This window comes from Miscanthus floridulus, chromosome 2, assembly GCF_019320115.1.
Source record: "Miscanthus floridulus cultivar M001 chromosome 2, ASM1932011v1, whole genome shotgun sequence".
Lineage (NCBI taxonomy): Eukaryota > Viridiplantae > Streptophyta > Magnoliopsida > Poales > Poaceae > Miscanthus > Miscanthus floridulus.
Genome location: NC_089581.1, coordinates 43664002 through 43687556, shown reverse-complemented (window position 1 = coordinate 43687556; position 23555 = coordinate 43664002). Strand labels below are relative to the sequence as shown.

The 23555-nt window shown below is 45.0% G+C and overlaps 1 protein-coding gene and 1 pseudogene across 1 annotated transcript; both read right to left on the bottom strand.

Moving 5' to 3' along the window:
* Positions 1-6230: 6230 nt before the first annotated feature.
* On the bottom strand, positions 6231-10847 carry LOC136536425 (uncharacterized; annotated as a pseudogene).
* A 6022-nt stretch (positions 10848-16869) lies between these two features.
* On the bottom strand, positions 16870-19025 carry LOC136538632 (LOB domain-containing protein 41-like). The gene is made up of 2 exons (XM_066530595.1): positions 18381-19025; positions 16870-17694 (listed from the first exon to the last, which is right to left on the bottom strand). The coding sequence occupies exons 1-2, from the start codon at positions 18562-18564 to the stop codon at positions 17144-17146; spliced, it is 735 nt and encodes a 244-aa protein (XP_066386692.1). The 5' UTR covers positions 18565-19025; the 3' UTR covers positions 16870-17143.
* Between the last annotated feature and the right edge of the window lie 4530 nt (positions 19026-23555).

Sequence of the window (23555 nt, the reverse complement as noted above, 5' to 3'; positions counted from 1 at the left end):
TCGGGTGATGTCCTGTCACCTGCGAGATATAGGTGGATACCGGAGCACGGTTGGCTATATCTGCTATCGTGAAACAGAACCATGAGGTAAAAGTAAATTGAGATCGGACGGGAAGTCGATAGGGAAGCAACAAGGCATGGAGGTCTTGGGTGTGGACTTATCCCCGTCTGTGTCGATTAAGGACCGTACCGTTGTTGGCGCTTCTGACAAGATTGAACGCATGCCTCTCACTTAGCTGGCCGGATAACTCATTCCGACCGCGAAGCCGAGTAATTCAACTCAGGCCGGGAACCGTTCTGTTGTGCGCTCCTTCCGGGGAACGATCAGACTGAGCCCAAGGGCAGGTTTGGCCTGAGCATCCTGGCATCTGGTGTTCCAGATTGTGCGGCGCGGTACAAACCCGCGAAATGTGTACCTGAGTTGTACCAAAGGTGACCTAAGACTATCGTGGCTGGTAGATCTGGGTTTGTGTTAGGAATAAATTCCCAGCTGGTTGAAATCGATTCGAATCGCTGTCTCTCCCGGATAGTGACAAACTTGACTAGTCCCAACATCGTAGCAGCTATATTATGAAACATGATGGTTCAAAGGAATATGGAATTACAATACCTGCTATGGTTACTATTGTATGCTTCTAAATGATATACCACATGTTTGGCATAGGATAGTTGCAAATCTAGAAATGGATAGTTATAATTAACTTGATAAAGGAATCATAATTGTACAACTGGTAATTGCCTTTTACGCAAAATGTTGTCAAGTTACGTCCACTTATACAGCCTTGCATGATCCTTGGAGTCATTTTATTTCTGGTTCATGACGGGTAAGTCTAGCTGAGTACCTTCTCGTACTCAGGGTTTATTTTCCCATTGTTGCAGATGGCACTGTGTATCACGGTTATTGCAAGAGTTGCTTCTATCCCGCTGTGGATGAGGAGTAAGCCTTGGGCAGGCTTCTTTAGTAATTCCTATCTTTGCTTTTGTGGACCGTGATCTGGCTTGGCACTGTATCAAACTATGTTGGAAACTTTATCTTTGAACTTATTTGCTTCTGCTTTAATTATCAAACTCGGTTTGTAATAACTTTTTATTCGTACTCTGATGATAAAAAGTATCTGTGAACTTTATATAATATGTGGCATGTATGTTGAATCCTGTACGATCTTGGTTGTTGTAAATCGTTTATCGAGACCCGTCGCGGTACTCGACGGACTACCGGGTTTATATGGGTTCAAGTATGACAGTGCGACCGCTTGCGGATTGCCATTGTACTTGTATTCTTATAAATTGGTCGGTTCTACGACACGATCGAAGCTTTTCCATGATTCACCATCGGACGGATGTATCATCTTGTCAGTGTATCGGCGTCCAATTTTGTGCCACGTCATCTGTTTTGCGAATTCCTCACTCATGAAAAGCCGTTGGATCCTCGGTATGAAAGGAAGGTACCTCAGGATCTTTGCGCCGACTTTTGTTTGCGTCTTCCGACCATCACCAGATTCTAACTCAATGTACCTAGATGCCTTACACTTCGGACAGTACTTATCGTCAGCATGTTCTCCCCTGAATAAGATGCATCCGTTCGGACAAGCATGTATCTGCTCATACGACATCTTGAGTGCACGAAGGATTTTATTTGACTCATATGTGTTCTTTGGCAGAACGTGATCATCCAGAAGTAGGGTGCCAACTACTATCAACAGTTGATCGAAGGATTCTCTACTCCAGCTAAACTAGGACTTCACAGCCATTAGACATGCAATGGCATCCAGTTTAGAAACATTGGTGCGCCCGTGAAGGGGTTGTTGTGCCGCATCCAACATGGCGTAAAACGCCTTTGCAGTTTGCTCTGGCTCCTGCTCTGCACTTCCTTCATCGAAAGCCATGTCATGGTCATTTAACATTTCTGCCACCCCCGCTTAAGAATCAAACTCCTCGATCCGTTGTCTCACGACCTCTTCTCTCGCACGATGGCGTTCACCATGCATGGTCCACCGGGTATAGTTCTCTACAAATCCATTGTTGACAAGATCTTTAGTCATCTCCTCATATGTTTTCATTGCCTTGTTCTTACACTTCCTACAGGGACACCAGGCATGTCGCCGTCCGTTTGCAAATGCCTTCGTCATGAAATCATTGGCCTTCTCAATCCATTCATTTGTGTATTGACCCCTCTTCTGATAGCCCGTGTACATCCACTGACAGTCATCCATCCTAACATATAGACGATATTGCAGTTTAGAGCAATAGAGTAGTAGTGCTAGAGAAAAACCATATGAGATGATAAAGAGACATTCATGTTCTTGGTCGATTCACATAGAAGATGTTTGCTAGATTGGATGATGAGATTTTACCTAAGGTTGAAAGGCCGCTATGTCACTTGTAGATGGAGGAATACATGGAACCAATTTTTTTGTAGCCACAAACATCACTAGCAAGATTTATCGAAGATTGAGGTAGAGCATCAGCAGGTTTTGTAGCGTGTCTCAACCATATACCCGAGCACCAGCGCGCGCCTAGCAGCACAACCATGTGGCTAGCACACAAAGGGGCGCTAGGTTCTGTCGCAGCACTATAGGTCACATGGCATGACACTACCACAAACAAATCACCGATGACAAGCCCTAGTTACTAATGAATAGATTGTTCAAAGATTTTAGACAACAAGAGTGATATATTTAGCAAGTGGAATACATGTTGATGAGATAGGTACATACTTGTTGATAGCATGAGAAACTTGGACTGGATCATGTGGAAAAAAATTAACAAAAGATTGGATAATTTCCATATATTTTGGACAGAAAGGCAACCAATATATAAACATGTATGCTTATGAAAATTATTATCACAACACATATACATATGCAGCAACATGAGGATGACTAAAATACTACAATCCTAACTATACGTTGTTCTCACATTCGTCATTTACCAATAATTTCAACAAGCTCACTACCAAAATAAAACTCTTTTTAATTAAAGCAAAAAGGCATAAAGTTTGAATCAAGGAAAACAACAATATATATGGCCATTGTTTTGTTAGAAATTTCAGTATGAGAGACTACTTTATTTTCTTATCTTGACTTAGATGTGATATTGTAAAATTAAAACATAAGTATAACATATAACATAAAGAAATTGCGCTTGCTAAAATTTCCAAACCACAACCATCCATATACAATCCACGAGCCATACCACAAGAATCTAAATCTTTATAGAAACATAGGGCTAACAATATAGAGAACGCTCATCCTTACTCACGTCTAGTCATTTTCTCATCTTTCACAACTAAAGTCATCAACTCTAAACATGAAAGTCATCAACTCATTTTAATATTCGAGCTGAACAAACAACCAAACTCATGAAAGAGTGTATGCATGAAGTTCCAGTGGCTTAGGGCATTTACCGGTGGCGGCGGCGGTGGAGGACCGCCCGGTGGCGGCGGTGGTGGAGGGGAGGAGGCGGCCGCGACGGCGGCAGTCCCACGGTGGCGGCGGGTGACCGCCCTCCCCCGGTGGCGGCGGCTGTGGGGGACCGCCCGGTGGCGGCGGTGGTGGAGGGGAGGAGGCGGCCGCGGCGGTGGGGAGGCGCCGGCGACAGCGGGGAGGCGCTGGCGACGGCGTGGAGGGGAGGAGGCGGCCGCGGCGGTGGGGAGGCGCCGGCGACGGCGGGGAGGCGCCGACGACGGCGTGGAGCGCGCGGGCGCGGGGAGGCGCCGGCGCAAGTGCGGGGGACGGCGGGGAGGCGCCGGCGACGGCGGGGAGGCGCCGGCGTGGGGGACGGCAGCGGTGCGGCGGGGATACGCGGGCGTGTGCGGTGTGTGTGTGTGTCTGTGCACGATTTGAGGGAGAAACGGCTAAGTGTTGAATGCTTCTGCTTACCGAGTGCTTAGATGTACGGCACTCGGTAAACTCAAGCACCGCAACCCAATGACATGTGGGCCTGGTACATGTTTACCGAGTGCCCAGATCTACTGCACTCGGTAAACAGAAGCACCGCAGCCCAATGACATGTGGGCCTGGTACATGTTTACCGAGTGCCCAGATCTACGGCACTCGGTAAACATAAGCACCGCAGCCCAATGACATGTGGGCCTGGTACATGTTTACCGAGTGCCCAGATCTACGGCACTCGGTAAACAGAAGCATGGCAGCCCACTGTGGCAGACAGGTGGGCCGTGGCTAACCTTTACCGAGTGTTTGAGGTCACACTCGGTAAAAGTATCCATTATTTCATGCAAAACAAAAAAGAAAAAATGCCAATTTAATCCTAAAATTCACCAAACTTTCACATGAACTATTTCATGTCATCTATTTACTATCTAAAAAATTCCAAGTTAAAATCATAATGTTGAATTTCACTCTTAATAGAAATTCTACTCGTCATTGTGAATGTTTAGCGTCTCTTTGGGAGATGTACCGGTTCGGCAGCGACGAATGTAAAAATACTTCCGAAACGTTATGAAAATTTTTCTATAACATAGATGTATGCTTCAATGTTAATTCTTCCAATCTCGTGATTTATCGAGTTCGATTTTAATTATTACAATTAAATTTACACGATATGTACCTAATTTTCATAAAGAATGAAAATTTTGTGAAATATAGTAAATAAATCAAAATAAACACCATATTTTGGAATGGAGTACTAAATATCATATGTGGATAGAGGAAAAAGAATGAAGGGAAAAACAAGAAATTTGGTTGAATTTTACCGAGTGTTGCGCCAATACACTCGGTAAAAGATAGTGTTTACCGAGTGTTGTGCACTTACACTCGGTAAAACTTTATTATTACCGAGTGCAAATACTTCTACCGAGTGTGACACTCGGTAAACATTTTCGGTCTTTTTTATTTGCTATGAGCGCTTGATGGGCGGAGTTGTTGTTACCGTGATGTTTGCCGAGTGTATGCTCATAACACTCGGTAAACATGTCATGCCGTGACGCCGTTTGGCGCACGGTTGCTATCCTAGGTGACGTGGCACCTCAATACCGAGTGGCTGTTTTTACCGAGTGCGCCCCTTCGGTAAACTTGTAGTTTTACCGAGTGTCTGAAGTTACCGAGTGTGCTGACTCGGTAAAGCGGTCGACTACCGGGTGTTTATGCTCATGGGCCTTGGCCAGTAGGTGTGCGTGTGTGGCCGTCGGCAGATATATGCCATGGCTTGTAACCGAAAGGGGCATTGAACATAATACTGAACTCGTCTTCCTCCTCGAGACATCTATCCAGAAACCCTCTCCTGCTGTTCTTGCCCTTCTACCCTAATTCCTGCTCTTTCCATTTTAATCTCTCTCTGATTCTCCAGATATTGTATCAAGTTACCCTTGTAATAGAGATTGATAGTCCAGGTTCCTGACAGTGGACTGCTGGTGGGGATTGATCGGGGTTCCGGCCAGCATGCATACATACATGCATGCAGATACAGTCCCTTGGCTTTTGGTTGCTGTTCAGACGACTTCTTCCTGCATTACTATTTCAGAGAGTTCAGAGATTATCCACCACGGCACCGCTGTCTAATCTGCTACTGCATGTCGCCGGTGCTTTTGGACTTGAAATTCCGAAACTGAAAGTACCTGTCGACATCGATCGATGCATCGAGAGCGGCCAGTCATCAGCTAGCTAGGCTAGGCTAGGGTCCACCTCTTCAGCTCCGCGTACATACTTTGCCTTCTACGACAAGTCACGATCCAGGCAGAAGAAGAGAGAGATTGCGTCTCCTAGCTAGTCGCTATATCCATATGATGAGCACGCACGGTGCTACCAATCCAATCATCCACCACACGCACGCAGGAGGCCGCCGGGCCGGACTCTCTGATGTGTTCCGGGACGACCGGGTTTTGCCGCTTCCACGGAGACATCTTCGTGAAGATAGCAGATGCATGGACTCTAATGTGTGGCCTCAAGCTAACCCTGAAAGCTGCGTGTGTGGAAGCTGTGCCGTGCGTGCAGGGAGGAACAACGACTACTCCCCCATGGGCCATGTATTCCAACTCAGACCATTGGCGTATGTGCATTAGATATCTCTAGCTTGATCGAATTCTTCCATAGACCCCGGCAACGGTGGTGTGCTTGGAGAATTCAGTCGATGGATTAGGAAAGCCGCCGATGGCACTGATTGCAGCGGCCGTCCAGACCAGGCGCCCACCCGATGTTTGACGAAATTGCTCATAACGGTAAACTTAAGAGGTGACTGTACGAAAACAAACTATACAACCAGACACACCCTGGGCTAGTCAAGCTAACATAATACAGACAACCAAAAAACCAGGAGTTGACTTGGTAGGAACAGGCTAAGGCTATCCAGACTAGGATTGTAGTCATGCTAGAAATTGGCAAAAAAACAAACACACCCATTGATTCCACACTGCCATTCTCGGCCTTTACAACAGTCAGCTCCACCATTTTCTCAGTATTTTCTGCCAAGATTTCGAACAGCTAGTCAAACCAAATTGAAACAAGGTACATGTGAGTTCAATCACACAATAAACAGTGCCACTGCCACAAAAAAAAGATTCAGTTTCATAATTAAACAGTTGTGGATGGAAGTGCCTGTAAATTTGTAGCGACGCGTCTTCTATTGCATTGAATAATAAGATCCTTTTGCTGTAGTCCCAGTGATAAAACTGCCCGTGATGCCTTGTAGGAGACAAGCATCCAGATAGTAAGATTTTTTTTTAAAAAAATGGTAGATTAGATAAATGAGTTATAGCATAACTTATAAGTTATATTGTTTACAATTTAATATGGAAACACAAACTACACATATATATTAAACGAGCAATTAATTAATTACAAAACATGAACATGATCTTTTTTCTCGATCAGGCCGTAGCCTGTATTTCATTAAGCAGACAGGAAAATCTCAAAGTTAAAAACATGAACATGATATATACACTTAACAAGTAAATCACTGCAAATAATGAACATAGAACATACCAGCTCAACAAGAATACCATCCAACCCTTCATGCAAAGACACAGGGACTTTCACCCAAGGTGAAGACCGGGCATTATGCATATTCACACCTAAAACCCGTATAGTTGGACGACAATACTTCCTGTGTAAAAGAACCATGCAAATAAGACATGGAAAAAAAGTAATGGTCCTGTTCGCTTAGCTTATAAGCCGCTGCGGCCGTAGCTTTTGCTGCTTTAAAAACCTGACCAGACTGTTCATTGTGCTGGGCCGGCTGTTCTGAGCAGCCTCAAAATTCTACTACCAAGCTATAAAAAACAAAGTAGGGAGTTTGCAAAATCTCATTCTCCGACCTTTTTTTAGCTCAAAACCAACTTGACTTAATTTTAAGCTACTTAATAGCCAAGTAAAAAAGGTCATTGTGCTCAACACTTATCTTTCAGATTCAAGGTTTATTCCTGATGACTTCATTACCGATTAGGGAGTTCCTGTGCATTTGGGTCCCTGGTGTAGGACCAGGTACAGCATGTGAAATGCTATTAGGTCTAGCCAACATAAAGGCTACATAACAGGAAAAATGCAAGCTGTTAATTTGGATGAGCACATTATCTTAGGGAAATAATCTAGTAAGTTGGATCCCATTTATTCTAAAATCTATTGATAGTTTCATATCTTATATGCATCTAATAAAAGATTTTTTTCAACCAGAACGCATGAGCTTATTCCCATCTAACACACCAAAAATGGCAGTGATCAATAAATAAGAAGCATACCCTGTATTTTTGAAATGTTCCCAACATCTTAAAATGATGTTGGATGGTAGGAAAGGAGTACAAGTCAGACTTTGAAAAAGCATTCCAACAACCCTCCCATTTCTGTTTATTGCTGGACCTCCAATTGCACCCTACTAGGAAATGATGGTATTACAAAGAGAAGAAAACTTGGGTTAATTGGATTCATGCCTTCCCGGATAAGAAAGAAATAGGATAATTTATATTTACATATGTGTTTAAAAATGTTGCTATCTGCATTTCTTGGCAAAGGTTTCGGAAAGCAGTCCAACGATCAGTGCTGAAACAAAAATAAGAGACTAAAGTTAGTGCCACTGTTATTACATTTGATAATATCTCTAACCACAATAATGCATAGAGTGACAATGTATTATTCCTATCTTTTTGCTTCTGGTCCACTTTCTTGCTTTCTATCCTGCTTTTTGTTTCATTCATACTGTTTAGTAGACTCCTATCTTTGACATCAGCTACATGTATTTGCATGGGAGTATATTGAACATTAATCAAAAGTTGGTAACAGGCTCACAGAAAATCAACATATACATGTGTAAGCCAAATAAGAATTCAAAACTTCTCAAATTCCAATATGAGTATAGATGTTGATTGAATCCAAACTCAAATTGCGCATCTTTACCATTCAGTCAAAGATGGATATGCTTGCTTTGAACATTCAGAACAATGAAATAAGCATGCAGCACAACTAATAATTGTAACATGCTGAATAAACCTTAAGGGATATAAATGAGCACTAGGCTTTAGAAAAATCCAAATGATTACATATACTGCTATAATAGGATACATAGATATCCAATTCATTCAAATGCAGATAGTAAAATATACTGGATGAAAAAAACAGATAAAATTTGCATCCTTGTTTTAGTTAGAACTTCAAACATGAACTTGAATAGTGAGGAAGCCACTGTTCCAATGTAAACATCTGTAACAGGGGCAAAGCCATGTTGGCCCATGAATGTGCATGTGCACAGGGTCCAAAAATGTTTTCCCCAGTTAGCAGCCCATCTCTTTGTGCATCATCATCACCCAAGCATGTGGACCAGGTCACCACTTGCACAACCCTGAGCAACCAGATGTGATCCACTCAGCTTAAGGAACAAGCCACGCTCACAACAATACCCTAGTCAGAACGCTCCGATGGCCCTTTGTTACTCACTGGATCTCTCAATGCCACCATGATGGGCTGCCAATTTGTCTCATGGCATCAAGATGGATGAGCAACATCCCCGTGGGCCCCTGATGTTGTCTAACGGCCTGTTCGCTGGTTGGATTCTGGGCTGGTTTGGGCTGGCTGGTGCTGGTTTGTTGTGAGAGGAAAACACTGTTGGCTGGCTGGTTTGGGCTGGCTGAAACCAACAAGCGAACAGGGTGTAAGTCTCACCATATAGGCAGCCAGCCAGTAGAAACAGAGCAGCCAATCCTAGAGCCCTGGCCGTACGACAACACGGAGGCCATTGCCAACCAAAACAGCCATTCTTAATTTTCTTTGTTCCATTTGTCTTAAATAATCCAATTCCTTTCAACCATATCTCCCCCCCCCCCCCCCCCCCCCACACACACACACACACCCAAAAGAAAAATCCTGCTTGTATAACTATCTAAAAGCTAGATTCCATATAAATATTATGATAACCATCCAGCAAAACTAGATAGATGTATAATACCTGTAAAGTCCAAGATTCTCTCGAAGCTCAAAGGGCTCTTCTGGCCATCGACCTAGCCCAATAATGGTATCTCCAGGATCCCTTAAATGAGCCAGAAGACTACTTCTTTCTAGTCGAGGATCCCTTAAATTTCTATTTTCACTGATCTCCACCAATTTCATGGGTTTGACAACACGGTCAAATGACACAGATAGAACTAATAAATTCCAGTGGTAGTCACATGCTGCTATAGTGGCATCATAAGAGGCACCATCAAATAGATATACTTTTATCTACAATAAGTATAATACAAATTAGAAAATTGCATTCCCTCCAAAAATCAAAAGAACAATTAAGAAGATTAATTAAATATGAACATATGACCTTTTCAATGGATGGGAAGCAAGAGTCACGCCTAGCTACAGTTGCTGATGAAAAGATTGCCCCAATCATACTAGTTTCATCAATGGCCCTGTTCGCTTGAACTTATCAGCCGTACCATTTCAGTGAAATAACAGTATTTTTCTCTCACAATAAATCAACATCAGCCATTTTTCCAGCCAGCCGAATAGAGCCTTCAGCAACAAATCCTGAACCTCTCCACATCTCGTCACCATCAGCTATCACAGAATAGCTTGATGCATAAGAACAGTTTCAAAAATTAGCTCATATAAGAACCATGCTTTGGTCTGCAAAATTAATTTATAGGCTTCTTTTAGTGTACGTCTATTTGACTGGGCACATTGGGATTCAAGCCTTGTGATCTCATAAAAAACAAGGAATAAGTAAAACGATATAGCATAGTGTAAGTACTAGAGAGAAGAAAGATAAACTGTTACTTACAAAAAAAAATAGCAATATGTTCTGTTTTACAGTTTCCAACAGAAAGGTTCAACAAAAATATCACACACTAGTGAATGTTTACATACTTTTATTTCTGAATAAGGCCATAAGGGAGATTGCGAAAATCCCGTGGCTTGCTTTTCCCATGTTTAGGTTAGCAGCCTCAGTTAGAATCTCATGATCCAAAAACTTCGTATAGCTAGCTAAAACCTGAGAGCATGTTGTAAAGGTGTAATCTTTCTTGATCTTACCCATTGTTGCAGTTAACAATAGAGTACACGTGTACGTTAGAGTGCCCAAGAGGTGTTTTTTTTTAAAAAAAAAAGCGGAAGCTTCAGCAAATGTAACAAAGTGCAGGAATCAGGAACACGCAAGAGATAGAACATGGAGCCCATGGAGTTATTACCATCGACGGAGGCGACGCCGACCACTGCCTGGGAGACCCGCGCCACAAGCCTCCTAGTTTCTGTGTCGATTGGCAGATTTGCCTCCCGGGGTATCACCACAGCACTGGGGCAGCAGTTATAGGAGCACTGGGGGAGATCGAACCTTGCAGGCAGGAGTTGGGGCGATAGGATCGACATCCCTCCGCTTAGCCGGCGGTACGCCGAGACCAGATTCACACCCTGGCTCCGCCATGGCGGCGAGACTCCGCAGAGTTGTCGAGAGTTTTTGAGGGAACCGAGCAGACCAGAATCACAAATTGTTCTCCCCTGGGCCCTGGCGTTCCAATCGAACAACCAGCTCCTTACCAGGAATTTTTCAAAACAAAAAAAAGGCTCTTTACTAGGGCAGGGGTACAAGGGCAATACAGCCCAAACCCATAAACGGCCGAAAGTACAGGGGCAGTACAGCCCAAACCCACGAGTATATATATACTGATAATCCCTGATACTATAAATTAATTCCATTAGGAAATTTGAAAGCATTTTATGTTTGTTCTAAGTCAGTTTTTTCTTAACTTAACCATAAATATCTGATATTTTATATAGGTTTGCCTCACGATTAATTCATTACTAGGAACACTTTCATAATGTATAGTTCATTTACAGGGCCGAGCCGGCAAAATTCGAAGCCCTGTACCAAAGTCTCAAATGAGGCCTGGCTCCCTAAAAAAATAGGACTAATCTTTGTTTTTTCTTACTCCCTCCGTCTCAAAAATAGAGTCGCTATGGGAATTGTGCTGGTCAAACTTTCTCAACTTTGACTAGGTTTGTAGAAAATACGTGCAACATTTATATCTCCAAATAAGTTTATTATGAAAGTATATTAAACGATCTACCTAATGATACTAATTATGTACCATAAATATTAATATTTTGTTAAATATATTTGGTCAAAATTAAAAGTTGCTGACTTTTTGGGAAGCAAGAATGACTCTTTTTTTTTTGGGACAGATGGAGTATGCTTTTGGTAACCAGATTCATATTTCCTAGACGGGATTGTAGAAGACATAACTAGAATCTTGGAACACTAGATAATCTAGAACAAAGATAACCGAACACCTAGATGGATCAATATTATATGGTAATGCTCTCCTCAGGGTGTCCGATGCTCCGGACGCACCGTTTGTGGTCCTACGGATACTAAGCCTGCTCCCGGCTTTTCCAATAAAAAAAGAAAATGATTCCGCCACCTCCTCCATCTCAACCACCCGCTGCTGGCTGTTCCTGGCGACGTCGAGCTCGTCAAGGAGGCGCACATTCTCGCCCTGGAGCCGCAACATCGGTCTCGAGGAATGACACGATGGCGGCGGTCTCCTTGAGGATCTTGTGCTCCAGCAACTCAGTGCGGAGGTGGGACTCCTGCTCCCGGAGCTCCTCGACGAGGCGGATGAGGTCCGCGGCGGCTCAGGCGGCCCCGTCGCATGCACTGGCTACACCTACGCTGACGAACGCGGAAAGTAGCGCAAGAATGGCCCGCCAGGGTCATGCAGCCGCCCGCCCGCTGTTATCTCCCCCCCCATCCCACCCCCTTCCCACTCTATGCCATCGAGCTCCGCGTGTACGCGCCTCCATTCATCCAAGCAACAAGTAGATGATACGCTGAAAGCACATGTTGCAAAAGTATGTTCCAAGTGTTTCATATGTTTATGAGATATGTTGCAAGTGTTGTATTTTGATGTTGCAAAAGTAGATCGGGATGTTGCACATGTTGTAATGGCTATACACGTATGTTTTAAGTGTATGTTCCAAATGTTTCATCTGTTCCAAATGCATGTTGCAAATATTTTATCTGAATGTTGCAAAAGTAGATCTGGATGTTGCATATACATGCATGTTGCGAGCATATGTTTCAAGTGTTCCAGGTGTTTTCATACGCATGCTTGTAAGTGTTTTCATCTAGATGTTGCATATGTTTGCAATGATTTTCAAGTGTTTTTCAGGTATTTTCCACAAGTGTTTCAGGCACTTGTTTCAAGTGTTTCGTTTACCTTCAGACGTATGTTGCAAGTGTTGTATCTGGATGTTTCAAAAGGAGATCGGACGTTGCATCTCCCTCCTCGCTTTGTGCTGCCTCGTCTCGGTGTTTACTCCTCCTCCTGACTCCGGCTAGGCATCCGCCGCCCCCTCTCTCTCTTTCTCGATGCTAGTGACGTTTAGGATGACATGGACCCCGTGTGGATGCGCGAAACGACATGGAAAACGACTACAGGTGCCGGTATCCGGACTCTAGCAAGCCTATATATTATATTAGTCATCAACCATCAAGGTTAAAGTATTGAAAATTTAAAATTAAGTGAACCAGATTAGTACACATACCTGGAGACTTGACGTACGGCTGTCCTGCTCCTGTCGCTCTGCACTCCTGCCGTCTTGCGGGCTACCGGCTACGGACCTGGCGAGTGGCGACCTGTAGCAACTCCGCACCGCTGTTCGCTCTGAAGGCCGCTGTCCTACGGTCTTGCCGAGTCGGCGATTGGGAAGACGGAAGATCGGAAGACGCGATCCGACGATGGGAAAGGCGGAAGAGCGGAAGACGCGAAATTTGGGCTAAAACTAGTGGGCTTCAAGTGCTGGAAACTATGGGCCCTTGAAAACTGGGGGCCCTGTTCCGTCGCATGGGCCACACGCCGATGGGTTCTGGCCTGTCCATTTATATAGAATAACATAATTTCTTTGATTTTTATAGTTAAAGTTACAAAAATTAATATAATGCTAGGATCTCTGTTGACCCGCTCTCTATAAATTTTTTTATTCATTCATTGTCACCACATTTATTCAGCATCGCTTGTCTTTGTTCGGCTTCTCCAGACTAATTTTCCTCTAGCCTCTAGGGACGTAGGGCATTTCTGTATGTCCGCCCCCACCGCACGCACGATTTCCAGTTTCTTTTGCAGCAATACGGTGGGAGTGTGGCGCGTTTGTGATCGGTTGTTCTCCAATGGAATTCTGCCCCATCGGACATCCGAGCACCAGGAATTCCCTTCTACACAATCTGGACGTGTAGCATCTAGTAACATCACGGTGACTGCATCAGCTTCTCCTCCAGAGCCCGCACAGGCGTCGCACTCATTATGACCCCCGACGGCCCGGGTGGCCGACGGTGACTGATGCTCCTAGTTTGCCGGAACGCTGACGCGGGTGGCGGTGGATGTAGCACTGCATGCAGAGCAGAAAGCACTGTTATTATTGGTTGCAAAACATGCAACTGTCTCTACTCTCTAGAGTCTAGACCCTCCGATCCGGCGCTGTCGTCCTGTCCATGTTTGGGAGTGAAAGTTGGTTGGCTCAATCAAACAGGTTGTAGGTGGTGATGGCGTGGCATGCCGCACCGTGTTCTGAATTCAATTCTGCCCCGTCTCTTCGATGTCGCTTAGGGCTTGTTTGGCAGGGCTCCTCTCCGGCTCCGGCTCCGGCTCCTCCAGAGGAGCCCTGCCAAACGTTTTCTTGGAGGAGCCGTATTTCAGTAAAAAACAGAGGAGCCCCTCGGGAGGAGCCGTGCCAAACAAGCCCTTAGAGCTGGTCTCAGCTCGCTCTCTCATCACATGCCAAACACACGCACCTCAATTCTATTTCTCTGGTAGTCGAGAAATTAGTATAGTGTTTTTTTTTTTGCTTTTCCTGACAGGTATTTTTCCCGACAAAAGACACCATGCCATTTTATCCATGCACGATCTTTTTTTATAAGGCATGATTTATATCAAGAGAGGCAATAGCGGGTATAGAAAAGAGACCATATTAGAGTAAAATATGCTCACGGCTAAACTTGGGAGGCGATGCCATCTAGATCCAAAACTTCTATTTTTTTATTTCTAGATCCTTAAACTTGTCTCGGGAGCACAGGTCCAAACAGATTTTGACCTGTTCTATACGCTGATGTGGCATGTTGACTCAGTGCTGGCGTGGATATGATGTGTTTGGTCCAGTACCTAAACTTGCACGGTGATATCATCGAGGCCCCAAATTTACAACATTGCATATCTAGGTCGTCAAACTTGGTAAAAGTGGCACACGAGATACCTAAACTTGCATGACAGGGCTGTCTAGGTCCCTAACTTCCAAAAATGTAGATTATGTCCCTAACTTGCTAATCGGACCACATGAGGTCCAAATTACCATTGTTTGCGATAAGTCGCCCGCATGGTTGCTGACTATACACCTAGCATATGTGGGGCCCATATGTCGAACCTCTCTCGTCTCCTTCACCAATCCCATTTCCTCCTATGCGGGCCCACATGTGGTCCCTCACTCCCATCTCCTTCCCCTTCCTCCTATCTTCGTTCGGACAGGTACAACACTCCTTGTCCTTGAGCCAAAAACGAGGAGCACGGCTCGCCCATGACCGACCACCATTGGGCCTTGCCCATGGACAAGCTAGCAAGTGTGCTGGAGAATAGGAGTGAACATGTGGAGGCTAGCGGGCTATGGTGGTGCAAGAGAAAGTGGTGGCAGTGGAACAAGAGGGATTGGGGAACACGGCGGAGCCTCACGGAGGGCAAATTGGGTCATGCCCCCCTTGCCTCTACTAATAGTCCTATATCCTCTCTCTCTCTCTCTCCCTCTCTCTCTCTCTCTCTCGATCTTACTCTAGGTAGCTAGTATATTCTATAGATAAGTTGCTGCATTCAATGTGAAAACAAAGTTCAACAAATGGAAAGTGAAGAGAAAACGCAATTTGCTACGGTGATAATATTTGACAGACTTGATAATTGATATATGGCACAATATGATGCATTTCAACTATGATCTTATTGAGCAATTTGGCCCTCGCTTATTTAGTCCCCACGCTCTACAATTGTTGGGGAAGGAGATGAGAGAGAGGGACGACATATGGTGGGCCCCACATGCTAGGTGCACAATCGGTAGCCACGCAAGCGGCTTATCACAAACAATGGTATTTTGGATCTCGTGTGACCTGATTAGCATGTTTAGGAACCTAGAGCTAAAGTTATGGCACTATGTTCGCTTGATCGTATCAGCCATACTTATCAGCCATGATACAGTGTTTTTCTCTCACAACAAAACAGCATCAGCCGGCTTATAAGCCACAGAAACGATCAAGCGAACAGGGTGATGGAAGTTAGTGATCTAGATGACACTATTATGCAGGTTTAATTTAGGTACCTCGTTTGGCCCGGTTAGCAAGTTTGAGGACCAAGATATGCAATGCTCTATGTTTGGGACTTGGATGACACCGCCATGCAAGTTTAGGTATTGGACCAAACACGTCATATCCACGTCAGTGCTTAATCGACATGCCACGTCAGTATATGGAGCAAGTCCAAACCCGTTTGGGCCAGCGCTGAAGCCCATAACAAGTTTAGGGACCTTAAAATAAATAAATAAAATAAAAAGTTTGGGATCTAGATAATACCGCCACCTAAATTTAGGGACCATCGTGGCATTTTACTCAAAAAAAATTATAATCGAACCATGGCCACGCCCACCATGTATTTTTTTCCCATCACCATCGGTAGACGAGAGAAAAACAAATAGCCCAACAATATCAGACAACTATCATATATAGCGAATCATGGCCACCATGTCGTATGTTTTTCCATCACCATCGGTATACGAGAGAGAAAACAAATAGCCCAACAATATCAGACAAATACCATTTCTAGCGATTCATGGCCACCATGTATCATGTTTGTTTTTCCATCACCAAAGAGGAAAAACCGAATAGCCCAACAATATGAGACAAGTAACATGTATAGCGAATCATGGCCGTTTTCCATCACCATCGGTAGACAAGAGAGAAAAAACAATTAGCCCAGCAATATGAGACAAATAACAATCGCTATGAGGTGATTGGTTGACTTGGTGTTTAACGATAGCCAGAAGCCAGGCATCCATGGCGTAATATATATAGCTAGCTCATAGGAATGGATGTTTTTGACCGTACGTGTCTTGACTAGACTAGCTAGAGACAAATGTTGGGTCCAAATCATTTCCTGAATACCCGGAGAACCGGATCACGTAGCAACGGTGCCGAGGCAACGGAATCATCATCTTATATCTTTGTGAATTTCTTTATCATTTCTTTTTCTGAAAATTGCTTCTAAAAATGGAAATTAATTACTTGGTGTTCAAAATATGGGATTACCTCCGAAAATCAAAATGTCCCTAAATTACCTATAAAATTTTCCTACTAGAAAAACCTCATGCAACTAAAATTAGCGACTGTGCATGGAGATGAAGTTGTTAGTATGACGGAGGATCATGAATTCCCAATTGGTGCTTGTCGTTCTAGATCTCTTCAAAAAGAGATGGACACACAGCTACAGCAGCTAGTACATCTCTTCCCTATATATACCCAAATTAAGAAACTCGTTAATTCACCCAATTAACAGCGCTAATCGGCGGGTTTCTTCTCAGAAGCATTTTCACATGCCGAAAAAAAAAACGTTGATCTGCACAGTTACATCTGACAAGGAAGGAGAACAACTGAAGAAGTTACGTACGGACAACACGATGACGATCGTCAGTCAGTCAGTTGAAGAGGTTTAGCAGCGCCGGGGTCCTGGCCTCCGCATGATCACCGGTGACGGGCTGCTGGTCCTCGCACGTCGTCGTGGCGGAGTACTCGTCGGACGCGCCGCCGCCGCCCACGCAGCCCCGCACCAGCCCACCGGCCAGCGGCGACAACGCCGGGGTCAGGCAGAGGTCGAGCTCGCACGACTGCAGCAGCGCACCAGCCGGCGGCAGCTGCTGCTGCTGCTGGCAGCCCACGGGGACGCCGGCGTCGGCGTTGAAGGCGAGGCCGCCGTTAAAGTTCTTGCGCTTCTTGGACGGCGCGGAGGAGGAGTTCTCGGGCGAGGACAAAGAGGAGGCGGTGGCGAGGCCGAGGCCGACGTCGCCGTTGTCGCGGTCCGTGAAGGCGGCCGGGATGGTGGAGAGCGCGCGGAGGGAGTCTCCGCGGAGGACGGCGTCGGCGGCGGCCTGGCAGAGGTCCCAGTTGCCCGTCCACATCAGGCCGATGGCGCCGCTCACCGGGTTGATGGTCCGCCCACAGGCTTCGTACAGCAGCGAACGGAAGAGCGCTGCATTAGCCACAGTTCGCTCCATTGTTAATCTGGTTTTGTGAACCTCAGCAAAATGGCTCTTAATTAGTTACGCTAGCAGTCAGGGGTAGTCACACAGTTCAAAGGCAAACTAGAAGATACTACTGCTAAAAATTCACCACCAACAAAAAAATACGTTGAAATCATAATCATAATAATATAAATGATAAAATTAAATCCCAATAATTAACTAGCATATCTTGAAGTCGGTTTGGTGAGGTAGCATTGGGTTTGGGCCTGGCAAGAAGATTCTTCAGCTTTGTGATGGGTGTCGTTTTACTTTTGTCCCATGGCCCATGGGGGCGTCGGAAGGCCGCGTAAACGCCATAATAAACAAAACATCGGTACGTACCACTACTGCTGGGAGATACCTTGGTGGATGGATAGGCCACGTATGTTTGTTCTCTTCGAGATAACACTGTTGGTCTGCATAGATGAAACCAAAGTTCGTCCTAGGGCACTTGTATAGGAGTAATAATCCTCAACTAAGATTGAACGAACTTCGTCATCTATATGTATCCATGTGAGTAACGTCAGAGTAAGCATATATGATCGAGTACTCATAATCTTGCAACTTAGAAGACGTAGATGGAATATGATGAGGGAGCACCAGAGTATAATATATAGTGAAGTAAACGAAGTTAGTATAGTAATAATTAATTTACCTGGGCGGTGCTGCAGCGGGACGGCGGCGAGGGAGGCGACGAGGCCGGCGCGGCCGAAGAACTTGGCGACGAAGACGGTGGCGTTGGCCTGCGGTTGCGCGCCGTGGATCCACTCGATGCTGGGGCGGAGCACGCAGGCGTCGCTGCACCCCTTGCGCAGGACGCGGCAGCCGTTGCAGCTCATCTAGCTATCCCGCTAGCTAGCTCTTCGATAAATTTTCCTTCGATCGCCTTTTGATTCAATAGCTTCTCTGATTCTCTCGCTCCTTTCTCGATATATATAAGCTAACGACTGAACTATCGAAGCCAACGCCCACCGGCCGGCCGAGTGCTCGAACGCAAGCTGTCGATCGGCAATGGAGGCGTGCAGGAGCAGCTAGCAGCCAATAGCTAGCTAGCCGATCGATGGCGAGGTGTGTATGCAACAGCTCGCTAACAATTAACTGATCGATCGATCCATCGATGTGAAGGACGGAGAGAGTTACAGTAAGACAGGTGCTAGTAGCTACCTAGCTAGGAGAGAAGGCTGCTGGTTGGTTGCTTATATAGAGGAAGAGGAAGAGAGGCACGCGGTCCCTCCGGAGTGGCAGGGGGCGCAGCAAAGGCTGAAGGCAGGCAGGAGAAATTGGGGTGGGTTCCGCTCCAATGACATTGGCGGTTGGCGCCTCCGTGTTGCCCCCACTGTCTGCCCCATTGTCGCGTCCCCAGGATCCTCTACCTCTACGCAGGTAACACTCCCTCCATGCTCCTTGGACTGACCAAGGTGTAATCGATGCTCAAAGAAAATATGCCTACGCCACCTACACCGATGCTGAGAATACTTGAAAGCGCACAATGTCCACCATCGATGTCGTCCATGCAAATGTGGATTAGTTTGTCAGAACAAATCACTTTTCTTTAAATTCAATCAGCATTGAGGCATCTAGAGACTTGCATCTTGCCTTTTTCAACTGGTTTTGGGCCAATATAAAGAAGAATACGGGGCCATCTCGATGAGTCAATAAAACCAATCAACCATGTGCGAGGGAGTGAGGGTGTTGGTTTGAGAGTGTTTGGTCTCCCTACGCGAGCGCAACGCGCACGACTCAGAACACATCACATCTGGTCGCAGCTGTGCAGCCCTGACTGACATTGAGGTCGTGAGGCGGGCGTCGGCTTCGCGTTCCTAGACCGTGTGGCAAATGACAACTCGCCTGGTGATTTTGTCTTGCCAACGATAGACGCAATGAAACTTAAAACAACGGCTAGCTACTTTGGAGTTGCTAAAAGGCTATACCGCGACGGACAGTCAGTTGCTAAATGGTTATAGCGATAGGCTCCTACTGTTGCTACTAAAGACGTCGCTATTGTTAGGATATTAGGCAATTTCCATGTCATTTTAATTCCATAAATCAACAGCATGATGATGACATATAAAGAATTGTTAATCATTGTAATCATGATATCAATTATATCCATGGTGAAAATACATGCTAGATCATATATCATGTGTAACATATAAAGATCAAAAGCATGTGAACTTGATTCATGAATTATAACAGAGAGAAACAGATGGCATGATATACATCTCATATCTGTAACAAGCATAAATGTACATACGGAAACAACATGACTGTAAGAAGAAAACACATACGCAGAGCATATTTCTAGCAGGAACAGACATAAGATATCTTACGAAATGACATGGCTGAACATATGAAATAAACTGATGAACTGCTGAAACATGTAGAACGTAAAACAGAAAGGAGATGAAACGATCATACCCTCCCATCCGCGATTCTGAAGTTCCAGCAACGTCCCTGGACATGTCGTAGGAGAAGAAGGTGTTTCCTCCGCCAGGAAACGTCAGCAGCGATCGGGAAGATGACGACGACGTACGAAGACTCTTCGGGCAGTCGCGTAGACGCTCCCCAAAAACCTAATTGCCGATCCCCCGAGCAAGGTCCCGAACGACAAGGGCTTCGGAGGCACCTGCCCTCTCGCTTCTCCGTGCGCGCAGAGTTACGAGATGAGGAAAGCTATCGAGCAACTGAATCGTGATTCCGGGATTTGTTCTCTTTTTAACCGGAGTTGGAAGACGTAGGGGAAGCAGAGAGCCCTCGGAGTCGTGCGCCAGGAAGACGGAGAGACCTCGGAATATCAGGAGTCGGGAGATCAGGAGTCAGGCTGACTTCAAGTTGAAACTCCCGTGGTTAGTGGGTATTAAAAAGATAACACGCCACGCCACGCCCGCCTGCCTGCCTGCCTGCCTCGCCTCGCCACGCCACGCCACGCCCCGGCCCGAGCCCGAGCCCGTAGCCCGTGCCCGGCCCGGCCGGCGGCGGCGGCGGCGCGCGCGCGCGTGTGGCACGCCTTTGTCCGTTTCTCAACTTCTCAAATTAGACGGATCAATTCCAATCATTTAAGTTGAGTCAACGTCCTTTTAACTTCCAATCCGGTACAAATAGTAATACCCACAATTACAAGCCATAGAGTTATTGATTTATTAAATTTATAAATGGGCCTAGCCCATAATAAATCCAACAATCCCCACCAAACTCTAGGGTTTGTAACTGTATAGTTCCAGAATCATAATTCTTTGATATACCAGTGTTTCGATGGAGACTGTTAAGTTGAACATCCACCTAGAACAAAAGTTTCACTCAGTCACAACTGAACAATGGACTATGCCTTGAATTGACAGTTTTGTGTGAGGTGAGATTCACTCAAGTCCTTTGCCGGTACTAGGTTGCAACAAGCATCCCCGCTGTTTGAAGCATATAAGTCACACTTCTATGCCTTTCATGAGTGTTTAGGGATAACCCAAGTCCCATAGACTGTGACCAGCAGTCTGACTCATATAGGTGTACTTCTCAAAAGATGTTCTGTAGGACAACATCTCATCTTTATAAGACTCTCGGAGTACATTAAGGTAAATACCATCCTGCCTTACAGAAGGAAAAAGATATACATCAGAGATAGGTTCGTAGGGAACTTTCCTCTCAATCTACTCATAGTTTGTTTCACCACTCTACTTCACGGGATCTCCGATCACATAGAGCAGGTTACCACTACAGTAGATTTCATGTGGGTCTCATACCCATCTCTCTCGATGCACTTTCTATCACATTTCGTGACAGTCCCTTAGTGAATTGATCTGCCAGATTATTCGACGTGTGGACATAGTCCAACGTTATAACTCCGGAGGTTTTCAACTTTCTGACAGTCTTTAATCTTCTTTTAACATGCCTTGTGGACTTCATGTTATTCCTGGAGCTGTTGACCTTTGTAATCACAGTCTGGTTGTCACAGTTCATTGAGATAGCCGGTATCGGTTTTTCAACTACCGGTAAATCCAACAGGAAATCACGAAGCCACTCGGCTTCAGCTCCAGCAGTGTCCAATGCAGTGAGTTCTGCTTCCATTGTAGACTTCGTTAAGATAGTCTGCTTGCAAGACTTCCAGGAAACAGCGCCACCTCCAAGCAGAAACACATATCCGCTCGTGGCATGAAGCTCATCAGCATCAGAAATCCAGTTGGCATCACAATAGCCTTCCAGTACTTTTGGATATCCAGTATACTGAATACCATAAGTCATAGTACCTTTCAGATAACGCAACACTCTCTCAAGAGCACGCCAGTGATCATCTCCCGGGTTAGACACAAACCGGCTCAGCTTACTCACAGCATATGAGATGTCAGGCCTTGTTGCACTCGCCAGGTACATGAGTGAGCCAATGATCTGGGAGTATGTTAGTTGATCCCTTGCTATTCTTCGATTTTTCCTCAATAGCACGCTAGGATCATAAGGCGTGGGAGCAGGATCACAGTCACTAAAACCAAAGCGACTTAGTACCTTTTCCACATAGTGGGATTGTAACAGAGTTACCCCACCATCACCTTCTCTAATAAGCTTGATGTTTAAAATAACATTAGCTTCTCCCAAATCTTTCATTTCAAAATTACTCGACAGAAGTTTCTTTACTTCCTCAATCACATTGAGATTTGATCCAAAGATCAGGATGTCATCAACATATAGGCACAGCATAACAGCTTCACCCCCACCATATCGATAATACACACATGTGTCAGCTTCATTCACAGAGAAACCGGAAGATGTGAGAGTATTATCAAACCTTTCATGCCATTGCTTAGGTGCTTGTTTTAGGCCATATAATGATTTTAACAACCTGCACACCTTGTTCTCTTGACCATCCGCAATGAACCCTTCTGGCTGATCCATATAGATCTCCTCTTCTAACTCTCCATTCAGGAAAGCTGTCTTAACATCCATCTGATGAATGATAAGACCATAAGAGGCAGCCACGGCAATTAAGGTGCGAATTGTAGTCAATCGAGCAACTGGTGAATAGGTGTCAAAGAAATCTTCACCCTCCTTTTGGGTATATCCTTTGGCCACAAGCCTTGCCTTGTACCTCTCAATTGTACCATCAGGCCTAAGCTTTTTCTTGAAAATCCATTTGCAACCTATAGGTTGACAACCATAAGGACGGTCAACGACCTCCCAAGTTCCATTAGACATAATAGAATCCATCTCACTCCTTACTGCTTCCTTCCACAAGTCAGCATCAGGAGAAGAATATGCCTCTCTAATGGTGGTTGGTATGTCTTCCACAAGGTACACTAAATAGTCATCACCAAAGGATTTTGCAACCCTCTGTCTCTTGCTCTTTCGAGTGACTATAGTGTCATCCTTCTCAGGGATGTGCACATGAGAATCTTCAGCATGATCTGTTGGAAATAGACAGCTCGTGTTCATGGGGAATTATAGTCTCATGACTTGTTTCACTAGGTGTATTTTTCATTGGAAATTCATTCTCAAAGAATGTAGCATCTCTTGATTCCATGATTGTATCAACATACATATCAGGAACTTCAGATTTTATAATTAAGAACCTATAACCAATGCTGTGAAAGGCATAGCCAAGGAAAATGCAATCAACAGTTTTAGGCCCAAGTTTACGCTTTTTGTTGATTGGCACATTTACTTTAGCCAAGCAACCCCAAGTGCGCAAATATGAGAGATTTAATCTTCTCTTTTCCCATTCCTCAAATGGTGTGATTTCTTTGTTCTTTGTTGGGACTCTGTTCAGGACATGACATGCTGTCAAAATTGCCTCACCCCACCATTCCTTGGATAATCCCGCTGTACTCAACATGGAATTCACTAACTC

Bases quoted from the DNA above. Each gene is read 5' to 3' on its own strand.
- LOC136538632 (XM_066530595.1), bottom strand. From the start codon at position 18,564: ATGAGCTGCAACGGCTGCCGCGTCCTGCGCAAGGGGTGCAGCGACGCC. The intron at 17,695-18,380 runs GTAAATTAATTA...TGGCTAATGCAG, and splicing joins CCCGCTGCAGCACCGCCCAG to CGCTCTTCCGTTCGCTGCTG.